The sequence below is a fragment of the Globicephala melas genome, chromosome X (assembly GCF_963455315.2).
Source record: "Globicephala melas chromosome X, mGloMel1.2, whole genome shotgun sequence".
In the NCBI taxonomy this organism is placed as follows: domain Eukaryota; kingdom Metazoa; phylum Chordata; class Mammalia; order Artiodactyla; family Delphinidae; genus Globicephala; species Globicephala melas.
In genome coordinates this window covers 38,003,038-38,026,120 of record NC_083335.1, presented here as the reverse complement: position 1 = coordinate 38,026,120, position 23,083 = coordinate 38,003,038, and the positions used below count along the sequence as shown (strand labels likewise).

General features: G+C 36.3%; 1 protein-coding gene across 2 annotated transcripts in view; it reads left to right on the top strand.

The window, feature by feature from the left end:
* Positions 1-23,083, top strand: part of NRK (Nik related kinase) — a 169,384-nt gene that overhangs the window by 127,967 nt on the left and 18,334 nt on the right. For both annotated transcript variants that reach the window (XM_060292645.1, XM_060292644.1), the window contains exons 15-22: positions 8,309-8,376; positions 10,545-10,639; positions 13,384-13,481; positions 14,541-14,905; positions 16,450-16,786; positions 19,847-20,033; positions 20,479-20,634; positions 22,794-22,937. In XM_060292645.1, coding sequence (XP_060148628.1) covers positions 8,309-8,376; positions 10,545-10,639; positions 13,384-13,481; positions 14,541-14,905; positions 16,450-16,786; positions 19,847-20,033; positions 20,479-20,634; positions 22,794-22,937 — 1,450 coding nt within the window. The remainder of the gene's footprint in view (positions 1-8,308; positions 8,377-10,544; positions 10,640-13,383; positions 13,482-14,540; positions 14,906-16,449; positions 16,787-19,846; positions 20,034-20,478; positions 20,635-22,793; positions 22,938-23,083) is intronic.

Below are 23,083 nucleotides of genomic sequence, written 5' to 3'. Positions count from 1 at the left end.
TAGGTTCCCTCTATGCCTACTTTCTGGAGAGTTTTTATCATAAATGGCTGTTGAATTTTTTTGAACGCTTTTTCTGCATCTACTGACATGATCATATGATTTTTCTCCTTCAATTTGTTAATATGGTTTATCACATTGATTGATTTGCATATATTGAAGAATCCTTGCATTCCTGGGTTAAACCTCACTTGATCATGGTGTATGAATCTTTTAATGTGCTGTTGGATTCTGTTTGCTAGTATTTTGTTGGCGATTTTTGCATCTATGTTCATCAGTGATATTGGTCTATAGTTATCTTTTTTGTGACGTCTTTGTCTGGTTTTGGTGTCAGGGAGATAGTGGCCTTGTAGAATAAGTTTGGGAGAGTTCCTCACTCTGGTATATTTTGGAAGAGTTTGAGAAGGATAGGTGTTAGCTCTTCTCTAAATGTTTGATAGAATTCGCCTGTGAAGCCATCTGGTCCTGGGCTTTTGTTTGTTGGGAGATTTTTAATCACAGTTTCAATTTCAGTGCTTGTGATTGGTCTGTTTATATTTTCTATTTCTTCCTGGTTCAGACTCGGGAGGTCATGCTTTTCTAATCTAAGAATTTGTCCATTTCTTCCAGGTTGTCCATTTTATTGGCATACAGTTGCTTGTAGTAATCTCTCATGACCCTTTGTATTTTTGCAGTGTCCGTTGTTACTTATCATTCTTCATTGCTCATTCTATTGATTTGAGCCTTCTCCCATTTTTCTTTATGAGTATGGCTCGTGATTTATCAATTTTGTTTATCTTCTCAAAGAACCAGCTTTTCATTTTACTGATCGCAGCTACTGTTTCCTTCATTTCTTTTTTATTTATTTCTGATCTGATTTTTATGATTTCTTTCTTTCTGCTAACCTTGGGGTTTTTTTGTTCTTCTTTCTCTAATTGCTTTAGGTGTAAGGTTAGGTTGTTTATTTGAGATGTTTCTTCTTTCTTGAGATAGGATTGTATTGCTATAAACTTCCCTCTTAGAACTGCTTTTGCTGCATCCCATAGGTTTGGGGTCATCTTGTTTTCACTGTCATTTGTTTCTAGGTATTTTTTGATTTCCTCTTTGATATCTTCAGTGATCTCTTGGTTATTTAGTAGTGTGTTTTTTAGCCTCCATGTGTTTGTATGTTTCACAGGTTTTTCCTGTAATGGATATCTAGTCTCATAGCATTGTGGTCAGAAAAGATACTTGGTAAGATTTCAGTTTTCTTAAATTTACCAAGGCTTCATTTGTGACCCAAGATATGATCTGTCCTGGAGAATGTTCCATGAACACTTGAGAAGAAAGTGTATTCTGTTGTTTTTGGATGGAATATCCTATAAATATCAATTAAATCCATCTTGTTTAATGTATCATTTAAAGCTTGTGTTTCCTTTTTTATTTTCATTTTGGATGATCTGTCCATTGGTGAAAGTGGGGTGTTAAGATTCCCTACTATGATTGTGTTACTGTCGATTTCCCCTTTTATGGCTGTTAACATTTGCCTTATGTATTGAGGTGCTCCTATGTTGGGTGCATAAATATTTACAATTGTTATGTCTTCTTCTTGGATTGATCCCTTGATCATTATGTAGTGTCCTTCTTTTTTTCTTGTAATAGTATTTATTTTAAAGTGTATTTCGTGTGATATGAGAATTGCTACTCCAGCTTTCTTTTGATTTCCATTTGCATGGAATATGTTTTTCCATCCCCTCACTTTCAGTTTGTATGTGTCCCTAGGTCTGAAGTGGGTCTCTTGTAGACAGCATATGTACAGGTCTTGTTTTTGTATCCATTCAGCCAGTCTGTGTCTTTTGTTGGAGTATTTAATCCATTTACCTTTAAGGTAGTTATTGATATGTGTGTTCCTATTACCATTTTCTTAATTGTTTTGGGTTTGTTATTGTAGGTGTTTTCCTTCTCTTGTGTTTCCTGCATAGAGAAGTTCCTTTAGCATTTGTTGTAAAGCTGGTTTGGTGGTGCTGAATTCTCTTAACTTTTGCTTGTCTGTAAAGGTTTTAATTTCCTGTTGAATCTAAATGAGATCCTTGCTGGGTAGAGTAATCTTGGTTGTAGGTTTTTCCCTTTCATCATTTTAAATATGTCCTGCCACTCCCTTCTGGCTTGTAGAGTTTCTGCAGAAAGATCAGATGTTAACCATATGGGGATTCCCTTGTATGTTATTTGTTGCTTTTCCCTTGCTGCTTTTAATATTTTTTCTTTTTATTTAATTTTTGATAGTTTGATTAATATGTGTCTTGACGTGTTTCACCTTGGATTTATCCTGTATGGGACCCTCTGTGCTTGTGGACTTGATTGACTATTTTCTTTCCATTATTAGGGAAGTTTTCAAGTATAATCTCTTCAAATATTTTCTCAGTACCTTTTTTTCTCTCTTCTTCTTTTGGGACCACTATAATTCAAATGCTGGTGCATTTAATGTTTTCCCAGAGGTCTCTGAGCCTGTCCTCAATTCTCTTCATTCTTTTTTCTTTATCCTGCTCTGCAGTAGTTATTTCCACTATTTTATCTTCCAGGTCACTTATCCGTTCTTCTGCCTCAGTTTTTCTGCTATTGATTCCTTCTAGAGAGTTTTTCATTTCATTTATTGTGTTGTTCATCACTGTTTGTTTGCTCTTTAGTTCTTCTAGGTCCTTGTTAAACGTTTCTTGTATTTTTTTAAATTATTTTTGCGGTATGCGGGCCTCTCACTGTTGTGGCCTCTACCATTGTGGAGCCCAGGCTCCGGACGCACAGGCTCAGCGGCCATGGCTCATGAGCCTAGCCACTCCGTGGCATGTGGGATCTTCCCAGACCAGGACATGAACCCATGGTCCCTGCATCAGCAGGCGGACTCTCAACCACTGCGCCACCAGTGAAGCCCGTTTCTTGTATATTTTATTTCCAAGATTTCGGATCATCTTTACTGTCTTTACTCTGAATTCTTTTTCAGGTTGACTGCCTATTTCCTCTTCATTTATTTGGTTTGCTTGCTCCTTCGTCTGCTATGTATTTCTCTGTCTTCTCATTTCGCTTAACTTACTGTGTTTGGGGTCTCGTTTTCACAGGCTAGAGGTTCACAGTTCCCGTTGTTTTTGGTGTCTGACCCCGTGGGTGAGGTTGATTCAGTGGGTTGTGTAGGCTTCCTGGTGGAGGGGACTGGTGCCTGTGTTCTGGTGGATGAGACTAGATCTTGTCTTTCTGGTGGGCAGGACCATATCCGGTGGTGTGTTTTTGGGTGTCTGTGAACTTATTGTGATTTTAGGCAGCCTCTCTGCTAATGGGTGGGGTTGTGTTCCTGTCTTGCTAGTTGTTTGGCATAGGGTGTCCAGCACTGTAGCTTGCTGGTCGTTGAGTGGAGCTGGGTCTTCACGTTGAGATGGAGATCTCTGAAGGAGCTCTCGCCATTTGATATTACGTGGCTCTGGGAGGTCCCTGGTGGTCCAATGTCCTGAACTCAGCTCTCCCACCTCAGAGGCTTAGGCCTGACACCTGCTGGAGCACCTAGAGTCTGTCAACCAAATGGCTCTGAAGAAAAGGGAGGAAAAAAAAGAAAGAAAGAAAAATAGTTATTAAAATAAAAAATAAAATATATATTATTAAAAATAAAAAGTAATTAATGAAAGAAGAGAGCAACCAAACCGAAAAGCAAATCCACCAATGATAACAAGTGCTAAAAACTATACTAAAAAAACCCCCCAAAAATCCGACAGAAAGAACCCTAGGACAAATGCTAAAAGCAAAGCTATACAGAAAAAAATCACACAAAGAAGCATACATACTCACGAAGGGTGAACAAGGGAAATATATATATATATATATATGTATATATATATAAAGAAAGGGAGAGAGCAACCAAATCAATAAACAAATCTACCTATGATAATAAGCTCTAAATACTAAACTAAGATAAACATAAAACCAGAAACAAATTAGGTGCAGAAAAGAAACCACAAGTCTATAGTTGCTCCCAAAGTCACCGCCTCAATTTTGGGATGATTCGTTGCCTATTCAGGTATTTCACAGATGCAGGGTACATTAATTTGATTGTAGAGATTTAATCCACTGCTCCTGTGGCTGCATGGAGAGATATCCCTTTCTCTTCTTTGTTCACACAGCTCCTGGGGTTCAGCTTTGGATTTGGCCTCACCTTTACATGTAGGTCGCCTGAGGCATCTGTTCCCCGCCCCGACAGGACAGGGTTAAAGTAGCTGCTGATTTGGGGACTCTGGCTCACTCAGGCCAGGGGGAGGGAGGGGTACGGCATGCAGGGCAAACCTGCAGCGGCGGAGGCCCACGTGACATCGCAACAGCCTGAGGCGCGCCGTGTGTTCTCCCGGGGAAGTTTTCCCTGGATCACGGGACCCTGGCAGTGGCGGGCTCTACAGGCTTCCAGGAGGGGAGATGTGGATAGTAACCTGTGCTTGCACACAGTCTTCTTGGTGGCTGCAGTAGCAGCCTTAGCATTTCATGCCTGTCTCTGGGTTCTGTGCTGGTAGCCATGGCTCACGCCCATCTCTGGAGCTTGTTTAGGTGGTACTCTGAATCCCCTCTCTTCACGCACCCCAAAACAATGGTCTTTTGCCTCTTAGGCAATTCCAGACTTTTTCCCAGTCTCCCTCCTGGCTAGCTGTGGTGCACTAGCCCCCTTCAGGCTGTGTTCATGCAGCCAACCCCAGTCCTCTCCCTGGGTTCTGAATTCCGAAGCCCAAGCCTCAGCCTCCAGCCCCCACCCACCCCAGCAGGTGAGCAGACAAGCCTCTAAGGCTGGTGAGTCCTGGTCAGCAGTGATTCTCTGTTGCGAGAATCTCTCCGCTTTGCCCTCAGCACCCCTGTTGCTGTGCTCTCCTCCATGTCTCCGAAGCTTCCCCCCCCCCGCCCACCCCCTATCTCTGCCAGTGAAGTGGCTTACTAGTGTGTGGAAACTATTCCTCCTTCACAGCTCCCTCCCAGAGGTGCAGGTCCCATCACTATTCTTTTGTCTCTGTTTTTTCTTTTTTCTTTTGCCCTACCCAAGTATGTGGGGAGTTTCTTGCCTTTTGGGAAGTCTGAGGTCTTCTGCCAGCGTTCAGTAGGTGTTCTGTAGGAGCTGTTCCTCATGTAGATGTATTTTTGATGTACTTGTGGGGAGGAAGGTGATCTCCATGTCTTACTCCTCTGCCGTCTTGAAGCTATCCACATGTGTCTTTTGGAATTATGGTTTTCTCTGGGTATATGCCCAGTAGAGGAATTGCTGGGTCCATCCTTTATAAATATGTTCTTTCTGATACTAACAGTCCTCTGAAATGAATAACAGAGTACTGCTTTATAAATACTAATTACTGGCAGAAGGAACATAGGCTGGATTTTATTATTTAATTACAAGAGGCAATATGTCCCCCTCTCTGCCTTATTAAATGATGACTTTACTCTTACTCCCAGATAAGAATTATTACTATAAGCATGATACGTTAAGCCCAAAATATAATGAGCTGTGTCTGGTTGATTTGGAATACATCATTTGCCATAACATATGCTATTCTTACTACTCATTTTCTTCTCCCCATTTTTCAGAACAAATACAGTCAATTCATATTAGGCATTAGCCTTACTTATTTTGGGCCTTTATCTCTTCTGAGTAATTTTGGCCTCTGGTAAACTAGTTTCAATAAACTTTCTGAGATCAGCTTCATGAACCAGGAGGCCTAGACTGGGTCAATATGATTCCAGTTATCTGAATCAAAAGTGGAAAAAGTCAGTCAGATGCTTATCCTGCATACTGCCAAACATCTGGTTGTATTTGGAAACATTCATTAACAAAACATGTGAACGATTGACAACATTTCTCACTTCTTATGTATCTGTCTGTTGGAGTATAAAGACAACCTTGATAAGTTACTACATAAGAGAAAAAAAGTGTAGTAAGGTTATTATAGTTTCTAGAAACTATAGCGTGATGTTATCAGCATGAAAATGCTAAATTTATTTTTTATTGTAACATGTTGAATTTTCCTTTCTAAAGAATCTAATATGACTGCCTTGTTGAATGTCAGAATGATCTATTTTGGGGGGTAGCTAAAAACTATTTTGAGTAGAAACCTAGAGATATAAAATTAAATTAGGCAAGGCAACACTCCATGGCCCTATATATTAATGCTGGCAGAAGGTAAATCTGCACTGCTGATGGAAGCTGGATCATTATATGTGCTCTTTCTTGTCTTTTGCTGTATGAGATGAATGAATAGTTAATAAAATAAAAATTTATTTATTTAGAATTGAAAAGTATTTGGAACTCTGATTATTACATTACAGTCAAGTTGTAAAGTGAAAAAAACATACTTTCTTAAAGATGAGTAAGGCCAGACACTATAAAACTCTTGGAGGAAAACATAGGCAGAACACTCTTTGACATAAATCTTAGCAAGATCTTTTTTGACCCACCTCCTAGAGTAATAAGAATAAAAACAAAGATAAACAAATGGGACATAGTTAAACTTAAAAGCTTTTGCACAACAAAGGAAACCATAAACAAAACGAAAAGACAGCTCAAAGAATAAGAGAAAATATTTCCAAATGAGGCAACTGACAAAGGATTAATCTCCAAAATATACAAACAGCTCATGAAGCTCAGTATCAATAAAAATAAACAACCCAGTCCAAAAATGGGCAGAAGACCTAAATAGACATTTCTCCAAAGAAGACATACAAATGGCCGACGCACACACGAAAAGATGCTCAACATCACTAATTATTAGAGAAATGCAAATCAAAACTACAATGAGGTACCACCTGACACCTGTCAGAATGTCCATCATCAAAAAATCTACAAACAATAAATGCTGGAGAGGGTGTGGAGAAAAGGGAATCTTCATGCATTGTTGGTGAGAATGTAAATTGATAAAGCCACTATGGAGAACAGTATTCAGATTCCTTAAAAAACTAAATATGGAATTACCATATGACCCAGCAATCCCACTACTGGGAATATACCCAGAGAAAACCATAATTCAAAAGACACATGCACCCCATTGTTCATTGTAGTACTATTTAAAATAGCCAGGACATGGAAGCAACCTAAATGTCCGTCAACAGAGGAATGGATAAAGAAGATGTGGTACATATATAAAACAGAATATTACTCAGTCATAAAAAGGAGCGAAATTGGTCATTTGTGCAGACGTGGATGGACTTAGAGTCTGTCATACAGAGTGAAGTAAGTCAGAAAGAGAAAAACAGATATTGTATATTAACACACATATGTGGAATCTGAAAAAAATTGGTACAGGCGATCTTATTTACAAAGCAGAAATAGAGACATAGAGAACAAACATATAGATGCCAAGGGCAAAAGGGGGGGTGGGATGAATTGGGAGATTGGGATTGACATATATACACTATTGATACTATGTATAAAATAACTAATGAGAACCTACTGTATAGCACAGGGAACTCTACTCAATGCTCTGTGGTGACCTAAATGAGAAGGTAATCCAAAAAAGAGGGGGGCTTCCCTGGTGGCACAGTGGTTGAGAGTCCACCTGCCGATGCAGGGGACACAGGTTCATGCCCCAGTCTGGGAGGATCCCACATGCCGCGGAGCGGCTGGGCCTGTGAGCCATGGCCGCTGAGCCTGCGCGTCCGGAGCCTGTGCTCCGCAACGGGAGAGACCACGGCAGTGAGAGGCCCGCGTACCACAAAAAAAAAAAAAAAAAAAGAGGGGCTATATGTATACATATAGCTGATTCACTTTGCTGTACAGTATAAACTAACACAATATTGCATCTATACTCCAATAAAAAATTTTTTAAAATAAAGAAGGAATACTTTAGACTCCTGAGAGGTTTTTAGTGATGTGTATGTGTGTTACAACTTTTGAAAATCTAGTATTAGCTTTAGAAAGGGTGAGTGAGTGAGAAGTTTGAACTTGGTATAAAAAGTAATATGAAAACATAGAAAGAACATTAAATTAGCAGGTGGGAGACCTACAGTCTGATTAAAGATATCCTTTGACTTGATGTAAAGTTCTTAGAAAAGTCATTTTCCATCTCTGGGATACAGATTCCTCAATAATAAATGAGGGTGTTTTATTATATGATCTCCAGAATCTGTTGTTATACTAAAATTCAAGGATGTATTCAAAAATTATGGTTAAGTAGTTCTAATGTTATACTATAAGTAATAATGAAATACAATCTATTTATGAAAATCAGATTTTATAAGCTAGATTTTTAAGAAAATATCTCTTCGTGAAGAATGACATTTTCCCATGAATTAATAACTCAAAAAACGTATGATTCAGAATTCTACCAAAGTATTGCATTGTATCTTTAAGGTTCAAGAGAGATCTATTTCTATGCCTTACAACCAGGATCGTGTACATCGTGTGAAGTTCTCTTCAAGGTATGTGTCTCTGATTTCTATATTCAGATTACTCTGATTTACTGTCATATGAGAAATTAAAGCTTATTTATGTGATACTAAGTTCTGTGTGAATTCAAAACTAAAATATTAATGACAACATAGTCATCAATGATATCACCGGCCCATATTTAAAACCTTAAAACTGCAACAATCCATTAACTAGATCTTTCACCTTTGGACATACTGCAATCTCAGTGTTATTTAGTTTGATGATTAGCTGGTAACATTCACAATTTAATAACACAAACAGCAGTGAATTCTTGGACAGCGTTCAATTAGTAATTTACAATAAAAAGATGTGAAATTTCATGTGTATCATGTACACTTCAATTACATGATATTTGTGATGTACTACATGGTAAAACACACACACAATCGCTAACCTCAGAACCTAATGCCACAGAATGGGCAAACCTAAAATAACCTATAGGGAAAATCAAATCTAAAACTCAATATTATAGCAATATTTTATACCAGTCACTGTAATTTTTAACTCTGTAATATTGATAATCTTCAGTAATTTTCAAAGATCATGTTTCATATTTTAGATGTATGCAATGTGTTATATTTGGGGTTTTTTTACATCTTTATTGGAGTATAATTGGTTTACAATGGTGTGTTAGTTTCTGCTTTATAACAAAGTGAATCAGTTATACATATACATATGTTCCCATCTTATCTCTTCCCTCTTGCGTCTCCCTCCCTCCCACCCTCCCTATCCCACCCCTCTAGGTGGTCACAAAGCACCAAGCTGATCTCCCTGTGCTATGCGGCTGCTTCCCACTAGCTATCTATTTTACGTTTGGTAGTGTATATATGTCCATGCCACTCTCTCGCTTTGTCACAGCTTACCCTTCCCCCTCCACATATCCTCAAGTCCATTCTCTAGTAGGTCTGTGTCTTTATTCCTGTCTTACCCCTAGGTTCTTCATGACATATTTTTTGAATGCTAAATTTTAATTTAGATGTTCCTTGAAAATCATACCCCTTCCAACTCCAACTCATAGTGGAGAGAACTTAACCTATATTCATTCACTCAGTCATTCAGTAAATACTTATTGAGTACTTACTGTATTCAAGATTCTGGACAGTATGGTCAGATAGCATAGAGCTGATAGTATTTAGCATGTATATTCTTATCTTATTATTCTTTAAAACCCCCATGTATTTGTGTCCTTAGATTTAACTGGTGTGCAGAAATTTTGAAAAATTTTAAAGCAAGATTGGGAACTTTCTCTTACTATGCATTCAATGAATGAGTTGTCATGATCCTTCTGACAACAAAGGGGGAGAAATCAGTTTAGTTTTGTGTATCTGTTTTGGTATCATGGGGTATGATATAAAATCAATATAACTGTTAAGCATGAGGTATATAAAAATCAATATTGCTACTAAACTGGAATTGGTTGTTCTTCTTACAAAAAAGGGTTTTGAATTTATGAATTGCATATATATTTACTTTAAATATGGTTATATTTATGAAATCAATTTAACTGAAACTTAAGTCTTTCCTGAAATTTGGGGTCATAGAAAAGACTCTTGTCTGTTCTAGGCCTAAATCAATAACCAAAGTCCTTCCTATTTAGAAATTCCAAAGCAGCTATAAAATTTAGCAGAACTGGTCCAAAGAAACTTTCTAAATATTCCCTGAATTTGAATAGTGAAAACTAAAGTGTCCTATCTATTTATCCATGTATCTAAATTAGGAACAGGACATTAAAAAACACAAATTCCAAGCATTTGAAATAAGGATTATAATAGTGGAATATTTAACATAAAAATAACTTAGTTTTTATCATGTTAGAATACTCACATACACTATAAATTTATGTTTCTTGCTGTTTTACCCAGGTAGCAATAATGTCTGAATATTAGCTTAAAGAAAGTTCATAGAAATTTTTAGAAATAAATATATATGTGAAGGAAACATACTTGTATAAAGACAATTTTTTATATTTTGGAAATTGTTTCTCTCTTCTAGATAAAAGAGCAGATCTGGGGAAATTGGAAAATATTACTTAAGCTCTACTTCTTTTTAGTTTGATATATACCCATATACTTAAAACTTTTGTTGGTCTTGATGTGGAGTTGTACATTCCCTTTATGAATGTTAGGATGTGACACATGCTTTTCTGTCTTTTCATTAGTGTTCCTCAGCGGTCTCTTTTGGAACAAGCTCAGAAGCCCATTGACATGAGACAAAGAAGTTCGCAAAATCCTCAAAATTGCCCAGCAGCATCAGGTGATTCAAAGCACAAAGTTTAAACAGTCAAAACGGAGTTAATGTTTAATAGTTTATTTTGCAAAAGTTAAGAAAGAATTTCAAGAAGGAATGAATCAATAGGGTCAGGGAAGCCAAGTAAGATTAAGACCAGGAGGCCGTTGGATTTGGCAATTAGGTGATCAGTGATGACCTTTGAGAAATGGAAAGTAATTTTTCTGAAGTTTCTTCTTTCAGTTGGGTAGTAGTTAAGAATGTGTCTAGGGAGGCGGGAGGGGGGGTCAGCTTTAGTTTCTAAACCATGTGTGAAAAATATGGGAAAGGAATTTGAGAGAGGCTTCTACAACAGGCTAAAATTTATAGGCAATCTTTAGAATATTGAAATATTAAATGGAGTAGTTGCGGGCATGTGTTTTATTTATCAGTTTGTTATTTCACCTCCCCAAAGTAAGATATATACAGTATCTCTTAAATGTTAAAAATTAATGTAGTTACTCAAAATGAAAAATTAATCCATAAAATCATAGAAAATAACTTTACAAACTGTGGTATGAATTTCAAATAAGTATTTTATTTTATGATGTACTTTTGAGAGAGTTTAAATGAATTATAGATTTGTGACATATCAGATAAACAAAGTGAAAAGTTATGCCTTGGGTCATAAAATCTTGCACTATCTACTTTTAAGCAATTCAAGTAAGTTAAGTAAGGGAAAAATGCCTGACTGAGTCCCCAAGTTGTCTGTAAAATATAGCATATAGATTTTATTAAAATGTCAATAATTAAATGGATATATAGGTACACTGTATGAAAATCATATAGTCGAAGACCTGAATTTTAAAACCCCATTCTTCTTCTTAGGAGACTCAGATAATGGCATAATTCTTTTAAATGGTAGTGTCCCCTTGTGCAGAAATACTATCTTGTGAGAAATAAGATAAGCCTGTGTGAAGAGAAACTTTAGGACTTTTTTCCCCAGAATCTTTCTGGTTTGACTAGGGTTAATTTTGCTAATACTGAAGAAACAGCTAAAACTTTAAGGTTTATTCATATTGTATATTTTGAAATAAGGAAACTCTGGAATAGGCCCCAAAACGTTTATGAACAGTGGTGGGAGGGAGAAAGGGAGAGTATCTGGGTAGATAATAGCTAAAGTTCTTTTTAGCTCTAAAATTCTTTTATTTTATTGTGTGTGCTACATAGATGATTTGAAGTTCCCATGAGACTCAATACTTCATGATGCAGGAAATCAGAACACCTTACTACAAATTTGCCTCAAAATCTCAGACATTCACCCAAACTTCTTACTTAGCCTAATGATACACCAAAAGACCTGAGAGAAAATAGTTTCCTACGGAAAGATAATAAATTGCAAAAGTACAACAGTGTCAGACGATGTGAACATAAAGTGTAAGATGTGTTCAGTACAATATTCTCAAAAGATAGAAATGTTTTCAAATACATGCTTTTTCGAGTTCTAGTGTCAATACTTTGGATATGTATCAAGGCTGCAAATAAAAGAGGGATGGTACTATTTATCTTCAAATTCCAAGCACACAAAAACCATAAAAAGGGACATGAGAGTCCCCTTAGTGAAGCTTTTTCTAAGTACACTCACCCAGATCTACTGATCTTTGAGCCTAAATATTCTCACTCTATTTTAACCACAGATGCTATTTACTATACCACAAATCTTAATATCAAAAATCCAGTCTTCTGGGCTTCCCTGGTGGCGCAGTGGTTGAGAGTCCACCTGCCGATTCAGGGGACACGGGTTCGTGCCCTGATCCAGGAAGATCCCACATGCCGCGGGAGCGGCTTGGCCTGTGAGCCATGGCCGCTGAGCCTGTGCGTCCGGAGCCTGCGCTCTGCAACGGGAGAGGCCACAACAGTGAGAGGCCTGTGTACCGCAAAAAAAAAAAAAAAATCCAGACTTCTAATCCAGACAAATTTGCATTTTAAATGGAAATATTTACACTATAGAAATGAGCTGTGCATTGTGATACAACTAGCAAAATGTGGCTATTAAAATTAAAACTAAAATGAAAATGAAGTTAAATTTTAAATTCAACCTCTCAGACACACTGGCCATATTTCAAATGCTCAATAGCCATGTGTGGATAGTGACTACTGTATTGGACAATGCAGATACAGAATATTTCTATTACTGCAGAAAGTTCTATTGCAGAGAGCTTCTATAGAAGGGTTCCTGGCTTTATAAAAAAGGCTAAGATTTGCCACTTTTCAGTTGTTCACTTTTCAACTGTATTGAAATACTTGAAGATATATCATTGAGTAGAAATTGGGGGATTAAGATTCAAGAGTCAACTCTCCTCTTGAAAGTTTTGTCTAATCCATCATCTTCTAGTATACTGTTGGGCTCTTTTTCTACTGGTTAGTATGGGAGGCCAGAAATACCACCCAGCCCTTCCTTTTCTTGATACATTCTCTTTTTTCCATGGGACTATCTGTATACCAGTCTTATTATGTACCTTGTTACACAGATAGAGAGAAATACCTAGCAAGTGTACACTTAATACTGAAAAAAAAAAAGCCATGCAGGTCTAACAGAACAAACCTTGAGCCTGTCACTGTCTGTGAAAACAGAACATAGGATCTTAGCCCCATAAGAATTTACCAAGTGATATCTCCAGAATGGAAAGAGACTACAAGAAAAATACCAAGGGATTGAACTGGTACACTATAAAAATGAAGTCCATGGCTGTGATCACAACTGTTACTAATGTCTTTTTGGCATTCCACAGAATCTTCTTCTGAGGAAGAGAGCCCTGTGACCAGGAGGAGGTCCCAGTCATCACCACCTTATTCTACTATTGATCAGAGGTTGCTGGTTGACATCCATGTAGGTTTCCATCTTAACTCTTAAAGCATTTATATCTGTTCTTTTTAAATTTCAATTTCTTTTAACTTACATATTTTCAGCTTCATTCGAGGGAAAGGCTAAAGTGTTCAGTTTTTAAATTAATCTTTCAAATATATATTTCTATTGGTATGTCAGTATGCAGAATATGAAATCTAGAAATTAAATTTAATCGATGTAAAAACATTTAATGTAAAATGTTTTGTAATGTAAAATATAAAAACATTTAATCTATCATAAAATATTTTACTTTCACATTCTTGTGTCATAACATATTCGGGAGAGGAGTGATAAAAAGCTATTTGCAGAAGCTAATCTCAAATTAAGGAGTAAGGTTTAGATGCTCAGTTTTTGTCTAATATTTCGTGGATGATGAGGCAATGCATAAAGATAAAACATTTAGCAAAAAATAAAATGCCTTCCAATTTCATAAATAAAAAGGCCTTCTACTTATTTTTGCAGTTTGCTTTCAGATCATTCTGTTTTACTTTTGTAATTACCTCTACTCTACTACATATACACCCCTTTCAGATTGCTCAGAGGTTGCTTATAGGACACATACCATACTTAAAGGTGAATTTATATGAATTTACTTCTTAGAAGTGTTTACATTACTTTAATACAACCTATGTTGTATAAAACTAGAGCTGGGAAATTAACATATCAATTTTAAGAGCTAATCCCAATATCAAAGGATAAAGCAAAAGGAAAAAAGTGACAGTCTTCTCTAGAATGTTAAATCATCTGTTCTCTTCTCCAGCACCAAAACCAAATGTCTAGTTCTCAGCAGATAAGTAGGACTAATATAAAACAAAGTGAGTAAATTTTGCCCTGTGTGATCCAGAAAGGCCATTAATGATCATAGCCTGAGGTTTGGGTTTTGGCAGCTCATCCTCACAAAAATGTTGGCTCTATATAGTGAGTGAACATCTTCATTTCAATTGAAAATACATTTTAAAATATTATCAGCCTGGAAGCTTTCCAATCTAGAAGAAAATGAAAGGCTACTAGAGACTACATTAACCTTTCTTGTGCACACAGGTTCCAGATGGATTTAAAGTAGGAAAAATATCACCCCCCGTTTACTTGACAAATGAATGGGTAGGCTATAATGCACTCTCTGAAATCTTCCGGAATGATTGGTTAACTCCTGCACCTGTCATTCAGCCACCTGAAGAGGATGGTGATTATGTTGAACTCTATGATGCTGGTGCTGATACTGATGGTGATGATGATGATTCTAATGATGCTTATGAAGATACTTATGACCATGACAATGGCTGTGATGAGTTGGATAACCAGGTTGATCAGGCTAATGATGCTGGTGAAGACCAAGATGATGATGACAATGATGAGGTTGTTGATGACAAAGGCAATAGTCGTGATGATGCTCCTAGTTGGCCAAGGTTGGTTTTTCTGGATTACTTGCATTATCCATATTTTATCATTTCAAAACTATTTGCATCTTTGGTTTACTTTTAAAATTTATTACCAAGAGGATGAATGAATTGCACTTGCATGTTGGTAAATGGTTGATTTTCAACAATAGATTTTAAATTATTTTAATGCAAAACACTTAATTTTGCATTTCTTGTAATACTATATTTTATTAGCATTCAACTATTTTTTAAGTTCTTTATAACTGGACCTGTCTGGGTGTTTCTGTTAAAATTAATGCTACTGAATCATTCTACCCTGTAAAACACAATGAGTGTGAGAAATGGGCTGACAAATTAAGTAGTGTGCCTATTAATAATTGTAAGTTGAAGCCCTGATGTTTGTTAACAAAATCTCTAAATTTGCTGAGAAAAATGAAGTGCAAACATGATACTCACTTGATAGTTTTAAGCTCCAACTTACTAACATAGCATTATCCTTGGGATTCTGAAGACTGCTGTAACTAAATTCAGTGCTTGTTCAATTTTATCTTCTTATAGAGTAGCTGCTCAAAGAGGTAATATTTAGTGAAGTAGTGTTTTTGGCATACCACCAGTATGCTATATATATATATATATATAGTTACTTGTTCCTGCTCTATAAGCAGCCAGTGTGTTCTTATTTACATGTGCTTATGGTTTGTATTTAAACTGCTCTCAAAGGTGATTCATTAATATAGTATATTTTTAGAAAAGTAATTAACAGTGGGAGAATTGTTTGCTTTATAATATTGAAATCCATATTTTATTTTAATTTTCAAATGTTACTGGGGATATACATGACAGAACAGACTACAATTCATTCAACATTTTTTCTTTTTTGCCAACTAAAAAACTACCAGGAATTCCGTTCTTAAATTCATTTGCTTTTAGAATTATCATAGGTACATATTTATGTTGTCCCTTATGCAAAAGATCATTGAGACATTTTGCTAAGCTTGGTGTTCTTAGCAAATAATTAAGTGACTATCTTAACTTAATGAGATCTATATTACTGAACTTCCTGATGATAATAGTAGAACAATCAATGGAAATCTGTTGCAAAGCAGACAATACACGTTAGAAAATAAAGGCACATGTTTAAATTAACATAAATTACATATATTATAAGAATTATTTAAATATGTTGTGGTTGAACCAAAAATATGGGCTTGATCATTCATGTGGCTGTGAAGTTGCTAATGCATGAAGTAGTCTACGGTTTAAGAAAATAAAACATATTATTGCTACTAACCTAACACATGTTCCTAATAAAGGATGCAAGTTCTCTTCCATCTGCCATCCAAATGCAGCCAGGGAATTGACAGTGGCTATGGTGTTAATTTAATATTTAAGACTGACAAGACATAGGGACATTTTTCATATCTATATCATACCAGTAGTGTTCACATAGAACAAAAACATGCCTGGAGATAGTACATATGTGTAAGGCATACTAATTTTGTTTCATTTGTTGACTTTCAAATATGTTTTTGTTGGGTGGTTTTCTATCATTAATTGGATCTTGTTATCAGACCAAGCTGTGGCAGAGGTGGAAGTTACAAGCAAGATGGTAAAGATGGAAGTGATGGAGGGGAAGGAACTTTCAGCAGCAATGGAAGCCAGAGAGCTAGTAGAAGCCACGGAGGAAGTACAGCCATTAGGGGCAGTGAAGCCATTGGAGACCATGAAGGACACAGAGCCAATACAGGCAGTGGAAGAAGAGGCAAAGAGAGTAATGGAAATGAGGGAATCAGTGGAACCAATGAAGAGAGTGAAGCCCTTGAACTCAATGGAGAAGAAAATTGCTCAGAGATACATGATCCAGTATTGGAGAGACCAGCATCCCAGGAATTTGAACATAAACCAGAGGTAATGTGCCATTTGAAAAGGAGAATGAACTCTTCTCCTTGTGAATGCATTTCTTCATGTGATATGTCATATTTCCAGCCATTACAAATATATTTTAAACTTCTATCCCAAAGCCTTAAAGACTTTTAATTATAGCTGTAGATAGATCTTTATTTCTTCTAATTTGGATGGTTCCTATTTTCTTCCAGGGACAAAAATATCTTATTTGTTTACCTTTATTACTCAGATCACATGCTTGGGATAGTGTCTCTTAACACATACATTTTTCTGGGAGGTTTTATTGTGATAAAATACACATAACATAAAATTTTATGTTTTAACCATTTTTTAAGTGTACAGTTCAGTGGAATTAAGTACATTCACGATGTTTTACAACAATTACTACTATTCATTTCTGGAAATTTTTTATCATCTCAAACAAACAATTTACTCCCCATTATCCCTCCCCCCAGTCCCTAATAACCTCTATTCTGCTTTCTGTGTAGGTACCTTATATAGGCAGAATCATACAATATTTGTCCTTTTGTGTCTGTATTTCACTTAGCATAATATTTTCAAGGTTCATCCATTTTGTAGCATGTATCAGAATTTCCTTCCTTTTTAAGGCTGAATAAGATTCTGTAGTATGAATATATCACATTTTGTTTATCCATTCATATGTTGATAGACACTTGGGTCGTTTTCACCTTTGGCTGCTGTGAACATTGGTATACAAATATCAGTTGTTGGAGTCTCTCTTTTTAATTCTTTGAGCTATATACCTAGGAGTGGAATTGTTATCTTCTATTTTAACTATTTGAGGAAGTGTTAACACATACAATTTAAAACAGAAGTAGTGTACTGTGTTTAGACAATTATTTTGTCATTCACAAAATATTTACAGACTTTATAGATATGTTTTAAAATACTCAAGTAGCTTCACATATGCTAGATAAATAGGAATTATCACAGAGATTTCCTGGAACACGTGGGTTTTGAACTAATTCTTGACAAATGGGGAGTATTGGATATCTGAAAACAGATGAGATTCCAGACAAAGGAAAAATCATGCCAATTTATTTTCCCAGCCTATTGTCCTATCATAACTAGCTTAGAAGATGCCATGCTCTTTCATGAATTAGTGACCATGTTCAAGCACTTCCTTTTGTCTATAAGGCTTCCCCTTACCTCTTCTCTGCTTGTGAACTAGTCATCCTTCATGATCCAACTCATATATCATCTTTGACTTCCCAAGGCAGAATTACACACCCCTTCATCTGCACTTGCAAGCATTTTGCCCATCGTTTTATTTTAGTACTTATGACTTTGTAATTTATTTATTTGTTTACTTGCTCTTCTGTCACGATAGATTGTAAACTCTTAAAAGGCAGGAACTATTTTTAATCCATCCTTGATTACTTTTCTTTACCTACTCACACAATCCCAGGGTCCAACCTAGGGCTTCGTCTATGGCAGGCATACAGTAATTACGGAAGAAATCAATGAAGGAAGGAAACAAAGAAAACAAGGAAGGAGGAAACTCCCTAGATGGTTTCCAATGGGAAAGCAACATCAGCGGGAAAGTATCTATGCCTGCCTCTCTATCTGTCTATCTATCTATCTACCTATCTATCTATCTGTCTATCTAGCTATCTTTCCATCCATCCATCCATCCTACCTACCTACTACCTACCTACCTAACTGCCTACCTACTTATCTTAATTAAAAACATTAAAAAAGGATGTCCCAGGACAGTTTTCATAGCACCCCTGGTTATCTCCAGTTATCTTAAGAAATGTTTTTGACGTTTACAGAGTAAATGGATCTTTTTATTTTAATTTTTTTTAGGATGAGATAATCTTTTATTTTTTTAATTTAACATCTTTATTGGAGTATAATTGCTTTACAATGGTGTGTTAGTTTCTGCTTTATAACAAAGTGAATCAGTTATATATATACATATGTTCCCATATCTCTTCCCTCTTGCGTCTCCCTCCCTCCCACCCTCCCTATCCCACCCCTCTAGGTGGTCACAAAGCACCGAGCTGATCTCCCATTGCTATGCGGCAACACTTTTGTGGCAGGAAAGGTCATAAAAACAAGTCTTTGACAGGGCAGCACAGCTGTCTCAATCACTGTTTAGAAACAAAGAAATGCTTATCAGCAAACAGGCTTACCAAAACCTGTTGGTATGTTTTTCCACAGGATATGGCATCCCACATAAATTCTGTCACATTTTGTGACTTTTATCGTTGAATTTCTTCTCTGTAAATTAATGGAATCTGGCTAAATTTTCACTGAAGCATGTTCACACTCTTGAATTTGTGTTAGTTGATTTTCCATCATTAGCTTTGTCATTTGACAAAATGGAATTGAATCTACCATAGCATAGCTGAATGTAAGCTTTGGAATCAAACAGACTTTGGCTTCAAACTGATCCTCTTAATTATCTCTATGACCTTGAATAAATTATATAACTTCGCTAAGCTTTAGTTTCCTTGTAAGTAAAATGGAGATGATCTTACTTTTTGGGTTGTTGCAAGGATTCACAACAATATGTAAATAAGATGCCTAGCAGGGTATCTAATGCATAGTAAAAACTCCACAAATTTTAGGTCCGTAAATTATACAGCTAAGGAGTTCATGCTCCTTGAATTTCTACTTTGGCATCAGTTGTCTCAATATAGGTTAGTTAGTTTTGGTTTTTTTTTCGGTACGTGGGCCTTTCACTATTGTGGCCTCTCCCGTTGCGGAGCACAGGCTCTGGACGTGCAGGCTCAGCGGCCATGGCTCACGGGCCCAGCCGCTCTGCGGCATGTGGGATCTTCCCAGACCAGGGCATGAACCCGTGTCCCCTGCATCGGCAGGCGGACTCTCAACCACTGCGCCACCAGGGAAGCCCTATTTCTTTTTTGATAACATTGTTGAGTTCTACTGGTAAATGTGGATTTTATAAGGATAAAGAATTATAAGATGTTACAAATTTTGTATTCTCTTTTTCAAATAACCGCTAGGCATATCATATTTCTCTCACTGTTAATTTCCTAATAAAGTCAAAATAAATTTTTAATCATCTTTTAGGAGTTAGGTGGTAGAAGTGAAGCCTCAAATGCCGTTGCCTCAGGCGCTGCACCTGCAGCACCTGGTGATGAGAATGACACTATGGACATATCAGAAGTATCAACAGAATCAGGTTTTTCTGCCAGCCACTCATCTCCTTCCAAAGGTTCTGAAGGGGCTGCAAATGCTGACTTTGCCAGTACCATCTGTAAGTGTATTTAATATAATCTCCGAATGCTGCAGTCTGTTCACATATTAAATACAGTGTTTGACCACTGGTTCATTATCAGAAAAGAATCAAATCATTCTGATACTCATTTGACATAAATTCAGATGGATGTATATATATTTTTAAATCTACTCTTCACTTAGTCTTTATGGCACCTAAATTTGAACTACAATTGAGAAATTGGGTCCCTCTTCTGGATTTTACTTGCAATTTAATCACAGTAACTTGAAGTATATTCATATTCAGAAATGTATTCTGACCATCTTGATTTGTGTTAACTGATGGTTTAGGATTTATAGAAATTATAGCTCCAATAAAAAAATAAAATACAGTAAAGGAAAAGGAATATTTCTAAGCTATGTCTCATTTGTGGAAACACTCAAGCGCATATGGTGTAAGTTCTCTCAATATCTTCTCTTCACAGTATATGCTGGATTAGTGGAAGTACCTGAGAAATCATCTAAGCAACCCTCTGAAGTCAATGTTAACCCACTCTATGTCTCTCCTGAATGTAAAAAACCACTAATCCACATGTATGAAAAGGAATTCACTTCTGAGATCTGCTGTGGTTCTTTGTGGGGTGAGTTTTGTTTCTTAAAACTGAGTTGTTATACTTTAAAGAATATATTTTTATCTATATAGCAAACTTGTGAAAAATCATAGATGTAAACATGTGTTTGCTATTGAAAAACCATTTCCAAGTATATACATATATACACATACATATACACACACAGTAGTTAACTTGCTTATTTATTTACTTGCTGATTTATTTTTACTCAATGCAGTTTGCTGTTTGAATTACTTCCTACCCTTTTTATTCTGTTTTTCTTTACGGCCCAAATTAACTTGGCTAAAATATAAAATTGGACTAGGTTATGATTATTTGAAAATTCAAGCTTAGCATTTTTAATTTGGGCAGAATGCAACATATAATACCTAATGAGATATTAAAAGAAATTTCTTCAGGTTCTTGTTTTTAAAATATCTTGAGGATTTGTAGAGAAAGTTCCTTGTGTAATATCTTAACTTTGATAGACTTTTTCAACCTTTTGTTCCAGAAGAATTGTAACCACATTGGTAATGCTGAGACAATATTTTACCTCAAGCGGGTCTGAATCATAAATGAAACAGAATAAATGAATGCAAGGAAGGGAAAAATCCCAAATAAATGCCAACATCCTACCTTCAGTTTCATAGACTTTGCTTAATGTATGATTGAACAGGAGACAGAATTTTAAATTAAAAATAGAGCAGTGTAGCAAACATTATAGTTATGTGGATTAAACAATTTGGAAAAAAATAAGCCATCCTCAAAGTTCTACTAATAAAATGTATTGGATAACAAGAAAGCAAAGTTTACTTCATTATCATTCCAGTCAGGCAACTACCCAGAGATGAACTTAATGTCTAGTAACTCATTTTTATCATTTGTGGTTTTATATTTTGAAAAATAAAAGATTATAATATGTGTCAATGTGGTAGACCGAGATCCCCAAAATGGCTGCTGCCAGTGTCAGTCCTCAGGGGGGTCCCAGCTGCCTCATGCCTCTCCAGGGGGATTCTCTAAGAACAACAAGTGGTTCTGACCCAGGCATCTTTCACACTACTGCATCTGCCCTGCGTCATGCCACTTGGAGCATGTGAGATTTTGTGCATGCCCTGTAAGAATGAAATTTCCTTTTCCTATAGCCCTCCAGCTCCCCTGAACATAAGCCCCACTTGATTTTCAAAGGCAGATGTTCTAGGAACTCATTTTCCCAGTGCCAGACCCCCAGGCTGGGGAACCCAATGTGGGTTTCAGACCCCTTGCTCCTTGAGTAGAACCTCTGTGGTTATGATATCCCTTTTGTTTATGAGTCATCGACCCTGGGGTGTGGGTCTTTACTAAACCACATCTCTGCCACTCCTTTCCATCTTGTTGTGGCTCCTTCTTTATGTCTTTAGTTGTGGAAAATCTTTTCTGCTAGTCTTCAGGTCATTCTGATACACAGTTGCTCCGTAAATAGTTGTAATTTTTGTATGCCCATGGAAAGAGGTGTGTTCAGGGTCTTTCTACTCCACCATCTTGAGACTGACCCCCATTTGAAGTATATTCTAACTTTACTTCAATCTTCTATTTTAGTCTTCTCATTCAGTCTATAAACAGTGCTTCTATTAGAATGAATAAAGCCAGCACACAAATAACAGAGTGTAGGAGTGTAAATACATGAAAGTAGAAACTAATTTTATAGGCATTTAGCAATATACGTTTTTTTAATATATGTGTGAACACAGAATCACTCAATTTAAAAACAATTTACATGCAATTATTCTAAAAGCATTAAAACCATGTTACAGTTAGCAATGAGAAATCAACTGAATTGAAGGCTTGATATATACTAGGCATATTTTATATTTAATGGTAACTTTCAAAAAGGTTGATTGATTTTTATAAAGTTTGGAACACTACTGAAAGGTGCTGAGATATACATAAAGTTCTATTTGTGTGATGGCAAACAAGACACCAGCCAGTAGAATATTGCCAGAGGGTATTATCTTCAATATTTTAATGAAAATAAATTTGTTCTGTTGGCAGAGAGTTCATTTTTACACAGAATGAAGTTAACATTAGCCTAAGATGATAAACGTCACCTTTACATAGATCAGCACACTGGAGTAGCAAAAATACTAGTATAAATTCAATTATAAAAATGTAATCTGAGCTAATATAGCACTTTTCTTTTCATATACGAACAGGAGTGAATTTGCTGTTGGGAACTCGATCAAATCTGTATCTGATGGACAGAAGCGGAAAGGCAGACATTACTAAACTTATAAAGCGAAGACCATTCCGTCAAATTCAAGTTGTAGAGCCACTCAATTTGCTGATTACCATCTCCGGTTTGTTTAAGAACTAAAATTAACTGAGTAATTATGCAGATAAATTAGGTTTCAAACTGGGCTAAAGACTCTCTCAAGTGAAAGTATTCATAGGAAAGCACTATAAATATACACTTTAATTGGGACACCAGGCTTTCCTACTTGTA